Here is a 12,723-nt window from a genome sequence, read left to right on the forward strand (position 1 = left end):
ACAGAGCGAGACTCCATCTCAAAAAAAGAAAAAAAAAGAGTGAGAGTATGTGGTGTTTGGTTTTCTGTTCCTGTGTTAGTTTGCTTAGGATAATGAATTCCAGCTTCATCCATGTCCCTGCAAAAGGACATGATCCCATTCGTTTTTATGGCTGCGTAGTATTCCATGGTGTATATGTACCACATTTTTAAAAAGACCTAAATTTATATTGAATTATAAATATTTTATATAATACAGATGGCAACCTATTTATGACTACTGATTGCATTACTATGGTTTTTCCTAACAGTATTTAAGGCATTTATTCATAGAAAGGCATTTACTTGGATATCAAGTTTCTTTTCTGATTCACCTTTTATCCTTGAGTAAGAAGAATGTGATGTGATATATACATATACATACATGTATATTAATTAACCAACAACTCTTATAAGTCTCAGTTGAAAGGACCTTCCTGTAGGAAGACCTGCCTGACACCATTATTAGATCAGCTGTGTTATCCTAAGCCTCTAAAGAAACTGTTGTCCTCAATTCTGGCATTTATATTTTAATGCAATCACTTGTCTATATTTCTCTGAAGACTAAATGAAGAAAGGGACCTTGTTTTCTTGTTTACCCTGAAGCCTAGAGCAGCTCCTCATATATATAAAAGGATGACACTGAATGAATGAGTGAACAAAAAGCACTCGAAGGATTATTTAGAAATCATATTGAGTTGGGATATAGTTAAACTTTTTGAAAACTCAAAATGGAGGCATGGGGTATTAAGGTAATCCTATTTTGTTAAATCTGATCACTTCAAATACCTCATTCCCCTAAATTATGGGCTGCATGTGATATTCTACTTTGCACTTAAAATTGATAAGCTAATTTTAAAAAATAACAAGTTGAGCATTTAGTAGATAATTCATAGACATTCTGCAACATAGATAGGTTCGTTGGAAATGGAGAGGGATGCTGGGCTGGAAGACTATGGGTAGTTATACCTTAGATATGAAAACGGTCTTTGTTGGAACAAGGCAGAGGATTTCTCAGGGCAAGTGCTCCCTAAAGCAGGCAAGATATGAGGCAGAGATCTCAGAAGAGTGAGCTTTTCTGCTGGATAAATTTAAAGGTCTTTAGTCTTATTAAGTAACCACTGACAGTTCTGCCTTATGGTCAAGTTATGGAAAGCACAAGAGAAGAGACCTCGACCGGGCCCTCAACATTATCAGTAGAGGCTTTCAGCTCTGACCCTTCTGCAAAAGTTTTCCTTCACTGGACACAGACTCCGAAACATGCTGGAGAGGAGGAACCACTGCATGTGGCTGAGAAAACAGATTCTTTTCCACCATAGATGCCAAGCCCACAGATCCTGCTTGCTACTCTGTAAGTCTTTGAGGGTATGGTAGATGTGATGAGTTGGACTATGTTGCCCAGAAGAAATACGTTGACATCCTAACTTCGGTACTTTAGAAAGGGATCTCACTCAGAAATAAGGTCTTTAGAGAGATGAGCAAGCTACAATGAGGTCACTAGGGTGGGCCGAAATAAAGTATGACTGGTGTCCTCATAAAAAGGTAAATCTGAACACAGACGGACATGCACAGAGTCTTCTGGAAGACTATGTGAAGGCAAACAGGAAGAATGCCATGTGAAGATCGGGGAGATATCAGGGTGTTGTGTCTACAAGTCAAGGGGTGCCTAAGATTGCCAGCACCACCAGAAGCTCGAAGAGGCACAGAATGGATTCTCCCTCACAGTCTTCAGAAAGAATCCACCCTGCTGACACCTTGGTTTCAGACTTCCAGGCTCCAGGACTGTGAGGCAATAAAGTTGTGTTATTTTAAGTCACCCAGTTTGTGGCATTTTGCCATGGCAGCCTTGAGAAGCCAATAGACTAGGTGTCTGTTGCTTGCTTGTATCTTTCCTCAACAATGAGCACAATGTTTACTGAAAAGAAAAATGAATGCTCTAAGAGCTGCTGGAGTCTCCTGAAAGTGAAGATGAGGGGATTGATATTGAGCAAAAAAACAAAAACAAAAGACAATCCTGCAAAGTTGGTAAGGAGGACATTTACATAGGGTTGATAATGTAAACAAATGGTTTAACTAGGAGCATATAGCTGCCAAAATATCCCACGTCATTGAAATGCAAATGTAGCTGTATGGAATGGAACTTTGGATTATCCAGCTGAGAGGAAGCTGGGTGAAAAGTAGACATGATATATATGTTGAAATCAAGAAGTACAAACAAAGCTTCCCCACAAGTCTGTACAGGACAAAGTATACCTTTTCTCTGTGTATGTGGGTAGAGTTGGCATTTGCTTGAACAGTGGGTAGTAATTGAGTATCCATTTTGGTGGTGCAAAGTGTCATGCAGGGATCACTACCCTCAAAAAACAGACCCAATTTCGTATAGATATTTATAGTCAATAAAAATTGTCCTTTCAGAAAAGAGTAGCCTTAGTTGCAATTAACACCATCATCATAAGTTCTAGATAAAACACTATGCCATACTTTCATTCTCTATACTGTAAGAAGCAAACAGAAACAAAATCACCTCCAGAGCAATATGAAATTCTGCATTTGAATGAGGGTCTGTGTCTCACAGATGACAACAAAGATAAGGAAGGAGGGTGCCTTTTAGACATCAGAGGCCTGCGTTCATCAAGAATCCGATGCTGAATCACTGGAGGGTAAATGAACCTTCCAAGGTTCAGTGTTTAGAATGTTGTAGACCAGCAGCCTCATCATGATCTATAGGAAGTCAGCCCAAGAGGTTGCAAACAAACTGGAACATACACTGGAAATACTGGGAGAGAGAAGGCGCCTGGCAGTTTTCTGGGGAAGTGGTTTTCTGGAGAGGAAAGAAGACACAGAGGAAATGTGATGGTTGCATTCAATGACCTGAACAACTTGTCCAGTATGACTTCATCAGCTTAGAATGAAGACTAACAATAAGTGAAAATTGAAGGATCAAGGCTCAGCTCATTTTATGAAAGAACTTTTTAATAGTTGAAATCTGCAGTGACAGGACATCCTGCCTGCCTGGGTGCAGGGTAGTGAGTATCCTGTGATGAGAGGTGCTCACATAGCAGACAGGTCATTACTTGGAAGTGATGCTGCAGAGGACAATCAAGAGAGTGGCAGCTGGGTGAGGTGACCTTTAAGGTCCTGTCAACTCTGGGTTTCTACATCAAAAGGAATTCTGAAAGATAAAGCAGAAGAAGTATTTAATTTTAATGTCTCTGACCAGCATGCTTTCTTTCTATAGTTCTTTCATTCTCCTTTTTTTTTTTTTTTTTAAGACAGAATCTTGCTCTGTTGCCCAGGCTGGAGTTGCAGTGGTGAGATCATATCTCACTGTAGCCTCAAATTCCCAGGCTCAAGTGATCCTCCTGCCTCAGCTTCCCAAGTAGCTAGGCATTACCAAAGCTGGCTATTTAAAAAAAATTTTTTTTTTGTAGAGATGGGTTCTCTCCCAGGCTGCTCTCAAATTCCTGGCCTCAAGTGACCCTCCTGCCTCAACCTCCCAAAGGTCTGGGATTACAGGCATGAGCCATTACCCTCGGCCTTGTTCTCCAGTTTTATATGTAATTGATAGATCTTGGAATTGATTAAAGTGATTTAATTCATGTTTCTGATACCAAATTTTGTGTCATGTAGTCATAAACTGTAGACTAAGAACATGTAAAAATGCTGTCAGAACATCATGATGATAGCAAAAGTATAATGTTATAATTAAGATGGATAACGTGGTTTTACTCCATAAAATATATGCTGCCTTAAGCCTCAGATGATCATTTTTTTTAAATCAATATGGAAGTCAACATGTCAATGACACCTGGTAAAATTGTACTTTGAAGAAAATGGTGCAATAGAAAGTCATTTTTAAAATGTCACGCATATAATGAAAGTTGCTTTTAAGCAAACCATACAACTTTACTGAATAACCATTTTGTGAAAAATACTATGCCAAGCACTAAAAAAGGCAACATAGAGACACGCAGTATTAAAAAATTATAAAAACAGGAAATGTTTTATGTTGAAATGTTTATACTGAGATCTTAATTTTACAGCAGTAATCCCACTTGCCTATTGTCTTTACCCACAGTTTATAAGTAAATTAAATATATACATCCTACCTCATGGTTCTAAGAGTCAGAGCTAAACGAAAAGGTATAATCAGGGAAGCGGTGCTTCCTCCTCAGGACTACTACCTCGTTCCTATTCCACGCCACTTCCCATGGGAAACCAATCTCCTTAACTGCTCTCCAGGTTGCGAATACTGCCTTTCCAGAATTCATTCTATAGGAAGCTGAGTAGTTCCAGGCAGGAGGAGTACACATTGTGAGAAGTGAGGCTGGATATACCTATAGGCATACGCTTGGATGTTGGGTACTTGATACTGTCTGGGGAGGCTGGGGCTGGGCCTCGAGCTGATAGATGGCGAGGCCTGCAAATCTATAGATAAGAAATTACCCCAAATCTGCTTGAAAGGCAATAGGAGAGAGGCTGAAAAAGAAGACACGCTTTTTTGATAAAAAGAACACTTGAGCGAACAAATCCTCCATTAGCTACAGTACAGATATCAGATTTAGACCTGGATCTTAAAGCATACACATATTTGCTCATTGGTGCAAAAGAAATTCAGAAAAAATAAACAAGAAATGAAGGAGATGGCATGGAATGTGGACCAAGAACAAAGTAGAAATGCTGTCAGAATATCACAATGACAGTGTAAGCACAACATCATAATCACATTTATAGTGTAATGGGAAAGAGGTGGTGGTATGGTGAGGAATAGAAAGGGAGTAGTAAGGATCAGGAGGGAGCCACAGTTCTCTGAGAAAACCTTTTTATATAGTTCTGACTTTTATAAGCACAGTAATTATTTCACCTAGCTGCCTAATACCCCAAACGCCACAAACAAAACAACTAGCATGGGGGGATCCCAAATTGTAATACAAGCAGTTTAACAAATGAACTGAACTTCTCCCAAATGGATAGAATAACCACACCAAAAGGAGTAAAGAAAAAAAAAGGACTAACCCAGGTAACTTTGGTCAATAGTATCTTCACTGGATATTATAAAGCTTAAGACAAGAAAACTGTACATAAAGGCTATAATTTAGTAAGTACATGTTTTTCACATAGCAGCATGAGTTAGCAATCCTGAAACTATATTAGAATTAGGCAAATACGTCTATTGTAGATAATGACATCTGGGTTTCTCACCGTTAGACAAAGAAGCTATAAATGAAACAGGAGGGCTAGAATGAACCTTGACTGTTAGGTTGAAATTGGTGGCACCATTATAAACTCACGGTCTTAAATATATATACACACCCAGAGACAGATACAGAAATATAGATGTGTGTGTATAACTAGGTTAGTCTACACACACATATTTCTCAGCTCTGAGAAAGCACCTAGAAACAACATCCCAGTAGCAATAAGCATGCCTCACACCCAAATCTTAGTTTCTAAACACCTTTCTCCAATAGAAGGAACCAGAGCTTCCTAAGGAAGTCATTAATTCCAGGCCTGGGGCAGGGAAAACACAGATGAGTCTGGAATGCTGTTGGTGCTAGAAAGTTAATGAAGTGCTCAAAAAAGATGGGGTTCCTCCGAGGGACACAGAAGCCAAACTGAAGGAACTCTTAGTGGCCAAAGCTGGAACAGCATGAGCAATAAAACTGATAATGATAGTACTGGATTATAAATGAAAGAATAAGACACATCCAGGAGTCCACACTGATATACCTAACCAACTGAATAAGTAACTAAAAAGGCAAAAAAGATGGCCCTTCCTTGCAACAGAATTCCAATGAATAAATGTGGAAGAAAAGAGTGAAATAAAAAGCACTACTAGACATAGTAGTTGTTGCAGTCAAAATCCACCAATAGATACTAAAACTAGTTGGGTGTGAGTTTGGCGAGAAGCAGGATTTTTGCATAATCTCAAAGTATCTCTCTGCAAAATATTTATTAGTCACAAAGTGAAAAATGGTAACTTTATAGTAAGAAACTCTGAAGAGACCACCTTAACCAAGTGATCAAGGTTAACATCACCATTAAGAAGACATGTTGATATTACAAATCCTTTGAAGTGACAATTTATGTGGCATTTTTGCCAAAATGGAATAACCTCATTCTAAGCTTGAGGAAACTTTACATGAACCCAAACTGAGGGATATTCTAAGGAAGAGGTAACCGGGACTTTTCAAAAGGATCAAGATCATGAAAGCAAAGAAAGGCTGAGGAACTGTCCCCAATTGGAGGAGACTAAGGGGACATGATCACTAAACGTAAAGGGAGATCCTGGATTGGATCCTGAAACAGAAAAAGGGCATTATTGGAAAAACGGGTGAAACTCCAACAAGGTCTATAGTTTAGTAAGTAGTGTTATACCAGCGTTAATTTCCTGGTTCTGAACACTGTACAATGGTTACATAAGATGTTCTAATTGCGGGAAACTAGGTGAGGGGGATATGGGAATTCTTTGTGCTGTTTCTGAAACTTTTCTGCAAGTCCCAAATTAGTTCAAAATTAAAAGTTAAAAAAAGAAAATAATTCTGCAAGTTTAATTAGTTCACTGGAATCATTTATGTTTCTGTGTATGTGTGTGTGTGAGTGAAGTATTTCCAGGAATAACTTCTCAGTGAAATAAAATACTGAATGTTGCCATGTTTGTATCAAAGAAGAGACATTCTGACAAATACTCTCACTCCATTAATTCATTCTAATAAGCATAGTTGTTTTAATATTTAGATTGCAATCTAAAGCTCCAAAACTAAAGTTAGGTTTATTTGTTAATAAACATCATAAGATGTACTTTTTTCCTCTTTGGGGATTTAGGGAAGACCCTGTTGTTTTTGGTTGTTTGTTTGATATATATATACTTTAAGTTCTGGAATACACGTGCAGAACATGCAGGTTTCTTACATAGGTATACATGTGCCATGGTGGTTTGTTGCACCTATCAATCTGTCATCTACATTGGGTATTTCTCCTAATGCGATCCCTCCCCTAGCCCCCACCCCTGACAGGCCCCGGTGGGTGATGTTCCCCTCCCTGTGTCCATGTGTTTTCATTGTTCAACTCCCTAGGGAAGACCTTCCTGAGGGAAGCACATTGGCAGTGAAAGGCCAAAGTCTGAGCAGGAGTTAGCTGCAGATAGAGTGGGACAGTGGCATTCTAGCAGAGGGGCTGCCAGTATGAATCTCCAGTAGGAACTTCCGGAGGAGCTGCCAGTATGAGTGAGATGGGAAACACTTTGGCTTGCTCTGAAAGTAGAAAAAGGCCAGGAGAGCAGGAACTAGGTGGTGTGAGATAATGCTGGAGAGACAGACAGGAACTGGCCACACAGGATCTTGTAGAAGAATTGAGAATGATTCCAGGAACAGTAGAAGCCTCTGAAGGGCTTTGAGCAGAGGAGACACATGACCTGAGAAGTCATCGTCTCCCACTCTATCTTAGTGACTTTAAATGCCTGTTTATGTTATGCTAACCATGGTTCTTTATCTTTCCTGAGGACAGGATATGGGATAGGCCAACAGCGTAGAGTTTGATAAGCCGTAAGGATAAACTTCCCTGTGAAATTCTGTCCCTGCAGGGGTCCAAGAGTGAATGACAGTGTCTTGCACCTGCCTTGAGGGAGCCGCATAGACATTCTGAATTCCATTACAACTTTATTTGAAATGAAATACCACGATTTCCCTACAAGGTTCATGACATGCCAAATTTTTTTTTTTTTTTCCTCTTTGGATGTTTTGGTATTTTACAGCCTGATCTGGCACTGAGCTGCGAGATGAAATTTTTTAAAAGTTCAAAAAATGAGAGCATTAAAGCATTAATCTACCTGAGAGTGGCAAAGTCATAGAACTCTTAGTAAGCCCATATTGTACAGAAGACATTGTAGATACACCTTCAATTAAGAGCAGGTAGTATCCAGGTAACTACATACAGCTTCTAAGGAGGTCTTCCCAGCAGTCCTTAGACCTTAGCCCAAAGACCCAGGAGAGGACAGGAACACCCTAAGAAGAGCTAAGAAAGTATCCAGGTCTCTTGGGTCAGAAAAGCATTCTTATTGTTTCTTTTGCGAATTTTGTTTTGAAGTCAAGAATATTACTACCTGGTAATGTCAGCACCCAACAATTTTATTTCTCTTTCTCTCTTTCTTTGTTCCCCCTCCCCCCCACAAAGACAGGGTCTTACCCTTGCCCAGACTGGAGTGCAGTGGTGTGATCATAACTCACTTCAGTTTGGAACTCCTGGGCACATGGAGTAGCTAGGACTATAGGTGTTTGCCACCATGTCTGGCTAGTTTTTTGTTTTTTTTTTTTTAATTTTAGTATAGACAGGGGGTCTCCCTATGTTGCCCAGGCTGGTCTGAAACTCCTGGCCTCAAGCAATCCTCCCACCTATGCCTCTGTCTCCCAAAGTATTAGGATTACAGGTGTGAGCCACGGCGCCCAGCCTTCTCTCTTCGATTAAAAATAAAAACAAATTTCTGTCTGTTAGTTGAAGGCTCAATATTTGCCGGTCAGTCGTTTCTTCCCATTCAGCTTATCAGCGAATATTAAAAGGCAAAATAACTATAACTTCTGATAAATTTAGAAGATAAAATATTTTATGTATAATAGCTATCACTGAAAATCTCTCCAAGATCTGTGTGCATACTTTTCTTACCATTGTAACTATATTGAACTTAACTTCTTCTTTAACTACCAAGGACTCCAGATTCACCGTCAACTTTCTTCCTGCATTCACTCTTACTGTTCAGTTCTGGGTTAAAAGACAGCGGGGGCCTGAACCAAGTGTCTACAAAGCACAGTATTTGGAGAAGCTTTGTTGTTGTTTTTTAAAATAATTTTTTTAAAAAAGGATCCCGGATATCTTGTTTTTTGTTTTTCTGTTTTTTTAAAAAAATCTTTTTTCTCATATACGAGAAATACAGGAAAAAAAGCAATCAGGTGAATCATTCTGGTTTACTGGATTCCAACTGGTAGAGAGTTTAAACTTAAAAACCAAACAAAACGAAAGAGCTCTTCAGTTACCTTACGTCGTAAACGAGTTAAATCTTTTGTTATTTCTGAAAAATCAAAGAGCACTGTCTGTACATGGTCATAACTGCAAAGGAAACAACGGCGTACCCAGGGCAGGGGGAGCTTACTTTAAGAAGCTGCGTCTTTATGGATCCCGTTCCTTCGGGGCTGACCCTCTCAGTGAGTTTGGTTTTTAAAGCGCGGATCTCGCAACGCGCGGCTTGCAGGACCGCGGGGCCCGGCGGCCCAGACGCGGAATCTACAGGGGCGCCTCGGCGCGGCCGCGGCGATGGTGGCGGGAGTCTGGGACGCGCCGGCTAGGGGCCCCGCATGGTTACCGTCCCCGACCGCAAGTTAAAGGCTGTAGGCACCGCGCAGAGCGCCCCCGAACGAACTCCCGCCACCCCACCTCAATCCTCCAGACTGAAAGTGCGGAGCGCGGAGACCTGCAAACTTGACCCCGAGCCAGGGTGCGCGCGGCGGCGGCGAGTGTCCCCCGGGCTTCCCGCACCCCTGGGCTGAAAACGCCGGCCCCCGCGCACCTCGTACTCCGCCTGCACGAAAGCGAAACCCGGCCGGCGAGCGGGAGGGGAGACCTCGGCCGCGCGCTCTGCCCGGCGGGGCCCCGGCCCGGAGACATCCCCGACCCGCACTGGCGGCGTGACCCACCTACCTGCCCGTCCCCACGGCGCCGCCAGAAGCAGCAGCAGCAACGGCCGCAGGGCCGGGCTGCTGGGAGCCCGCATGGGCGTCGGGGCTGGGTCATATGTCGGGGGGCAGCAGACTGCTCCGTCCCGTGCCCGCTGGAGCCAAGCGCGTCGGCGCGGCGCCTCCTTCTCTCCCGACGCTCTGCGCGCGGCGCTTCAGGCGACCCGAGGCCCAGGACCGAGGCGCCGCGGCCGCGTCTCCCTGGCTTCCCCAGGAACTCGGTGCGAGCGACTCGCGCAGCCCCCACGCGCGCGCCCCCGACTAGCCAGCTAGATGGCAGCGCGAGGGCAGTTCTCGCGGATTTATAGTTCCCAGCCACTCGACTGTCAGTCCTGAGACGCTGAAAGTTTCCACCTCTCCGGGCTCATGCCCAGACCAACCGAGTCACTAGGCAGGTAAAACCTTCTGGTAATGAGCGAGGTGAGCGCATTGCAAAGAGTTTCTGGTATTTAGGCCGGTCTGATGGTCACTTCAAGTTCAATACCGGAAGACGGATGAAATGGAGAGTTATTTCTCAATATACAGTTAGGCACTCAGCCGTAGATCTTACAGTCATGCATCATTTAAGATGACAGGATTACCTCCTGAGAAATGCGTCTTAGGCGAGTTTCTTGTGTGAACATCTTAGAGTGTACTTACACACACCTATATGGTATAGCCTCTTACACGCCTAGGCTCTATGGTATAGGCTGTTGTTGCACCTAGGCTACAAACCTGTACAGCAAGTGACCATGCTGAATACTGCAGGCCGTTGTAACACAATGGTAAATATTTGTGTATCTAAACATGTCTGAACGTAGAAAAGGTACAGCAAAAGTACAGTATAGGGCACTTTCCATGAATGGAGCTTGCAGGACTGGAAGTCGTTCTGGCTAAGTTGGTGAGTGGTGAGTGAATGTGAACGCCTAGGACATCGCTGTGTACTACTATAGGCTGTGTAAACACTGTATTACACTTAGGCTATGCTAAATTTATTAAAAATTATTTCTTCAATAATAATAAATTAACCTTCGCTTACTATGATTTTTTACTTTCTACTTTTAAATCTTTTAAACTTTATTTATTTATTTATTTATTTATTTATTTATTTTTGAGACGGAGCCTTGCTCTGTAGCCCAGGCTGGAGTGCAGTGCCACAATCTCGGCTCACTGCAATCTCTACCTTCCGATTCTGATGATTCTCCTGCCTCAGCCTCCAGAGTAGCTGGGATTACATGTGGGTGCCTCCACGCCCGGCTATTTGTTTGTTTGTTTGTTTGTATTTTTAGTAGAGACTGAGTTTTGCCATGTTGGTCAGGCTGGTCTCGAGCTCCTGACCTCAGGTGATCTACCCAACTTGGCCTCCCAAAGTGCTGGCATTACAGGCGTGAACCACCACACCCGACCTAAACTTTTTGACTTGTAATAACGTTTAACTTAAAACACAAACACATTGTGCAGCAGTATGAAAATATTTTTTCTTTGTGTTCTTTCTATAAGCTTTTTCTATTTTTCTTTTTCTTTTATTTTTTGTTATAAACTAAGGCACAACCACACACATTAGCCTAGGCCTGCACAGGGTCAGGACTGTCAGTGCCACTGATGCCACCTCCACATCTTGTCTTCCTGGAAGGTCTTTAGAGACAATAGGAATGTTTCGGCTCCATTATAATCTTATGGGACCACCTTTGTATATGCAGTCTGTCATTGACCAAATTTGATTTCATTCAACTCTCACAACCTGCAATTAGGTCCTGGCCCAGTTTTCAGATGAGGCAAGGGAAACTCAGAAAGTCTAGGAATCAGCGTGAAGTCCCCCAAACCTGTGAGTGGCCTGTGACCAGTGGTGTGTGGACTTCCACACAAGGCAGTGTGTTCTAGGTTCCATGCTCTTCATAATGGGAGCAGGGAAGAGTGCAATTAAGAGGTAAGTCTTGAAATACTATATGAAAAATCCGAGAGAGGCTCGCAGCTTTGTACCTTTCTAGGTGGTTCTAAAGGTTGGGCACAGCCTGTAGAGAGATACACAATTTACCTCAGATGTGTTCCATCTCTTTTGCCCTTAAATGCCTGTTTTCAAATGCTCCAATAAAGGGAAATGATACTCCAATTAGAGCAACTATTGTTTTCTTTTTCTTTTCTTTCTTTTCTTTCTTTCTTTCTTTTTTTTTAAAAAGGGGGTCTTCAGTATTAAAAAAAGATCTTTTTTGGTAAAGAGGGAATAAGGAGATAGAGGATGGGGCAGGATTTTCTGAGTTGCCTAAATATGCTACTTTCTCCTCCCTGAAAGACTTAGAAACAGGAGGAATCTGGGTCAGAGGGCCCCTTAGGCTGAGATGTTAGCTTCGTGGTGCTGACGTGAGGCCTCTTCAAACTACTTTTCTTTTTTTTTTTTTTGAGACGGAGTCTCGCTCAGTCGCCCAGGCTGGAGTGTGGTGGCGCGATCTCGGCTCACTGCAAGCTCCGCCTCCCGAGTTCACGCCATTCTCCTGCCTCAGCCTCCCGAGTAGCTGGGACTACAGGCGCCCGCCGCCACGCCCGGCTGATTTTTTGCATTTTTTGTTTTAGTAGAGACGGGGTTTCACCGTGTTAGCCAGGATGGTCTCGATCTCCTGACCTTATGCCTTGGCCTCCCAAAGTGCTGGGATTACAGGTGTGAGCCACCGCGCCCAGCCCAAACTACTTTTCTTGTTTGTTAGCTGGTTCTTTTCCTTTCCACCAAAAGGGGCCCTGAAGGAATCCTGAAAGGTGGATGAGGAAAGAAGGGACTTGTTTCCTATTTATTTGCTATTCTTGTCACTAAGGCCCCACAGTGCCTCTTGACCCTGGCAAGGACAGCTAGTTCCAGGAGCATTTGTTTATAGTTCCCAGCTTCTTCCTGTACTCCCAGAATCAGCTTCACTGCATCTCCTGAGAAATAACAGCACTGAGTAGGCTGTGCCCCATTCTCAAAGGTCTGAGTCCCAGTTTCGTGGAGGCTTCGCTTCTAGGATCTAAACCCCACG

General features: G+C 42.6%; 1 protein-coding gene across 2 annotated transcripts in view; it reads right to left on the minus strand.

Annotated features, from left to right (window-relative positions):
* Positions 1 to 10,249, minus strand: part of IL20RA (interleukin 20 receptor subunit alpha) — a 47,062-nt gene extending 36,813 nt beyond the window's left edge. For both annotated transcript variants that reach the window (XM_017863436.1, XM_017863435.1), the window contains exon 1: positions 9,705 to 10,249. Coding sequence is in view for 1 of the 2 variants with exons in the window: in XM_017863435.1 (XP_017718924.1) it covers positions 9,705 to 9,777 (73 nt within the window). In the remaining variant the exon portion in view is untranslated. The remainder of the gene's footprint in view (positions 1 to 9,704) is intronic.
* Between the last annotated feature and the right edge of the window lie 2,474 nt (positions 10,250 to 12,723).

Source organism: Rhinopithecus bieti, unplaced genomic scaffold (assembly GCF_001698545.2).
Source record: "Rhinopithecus bieti isolate Rb0 unplaced genomic scaffold, ASM169854v2 scaffold_65275, whole genome shotgun sequence".
Lineage (NCBI taxonomy): Eukaryota > Metazoa > Chordata > Mammalia > Primates > Cercopithecidae > Rhinopithecus > Rhinopithecus bieti.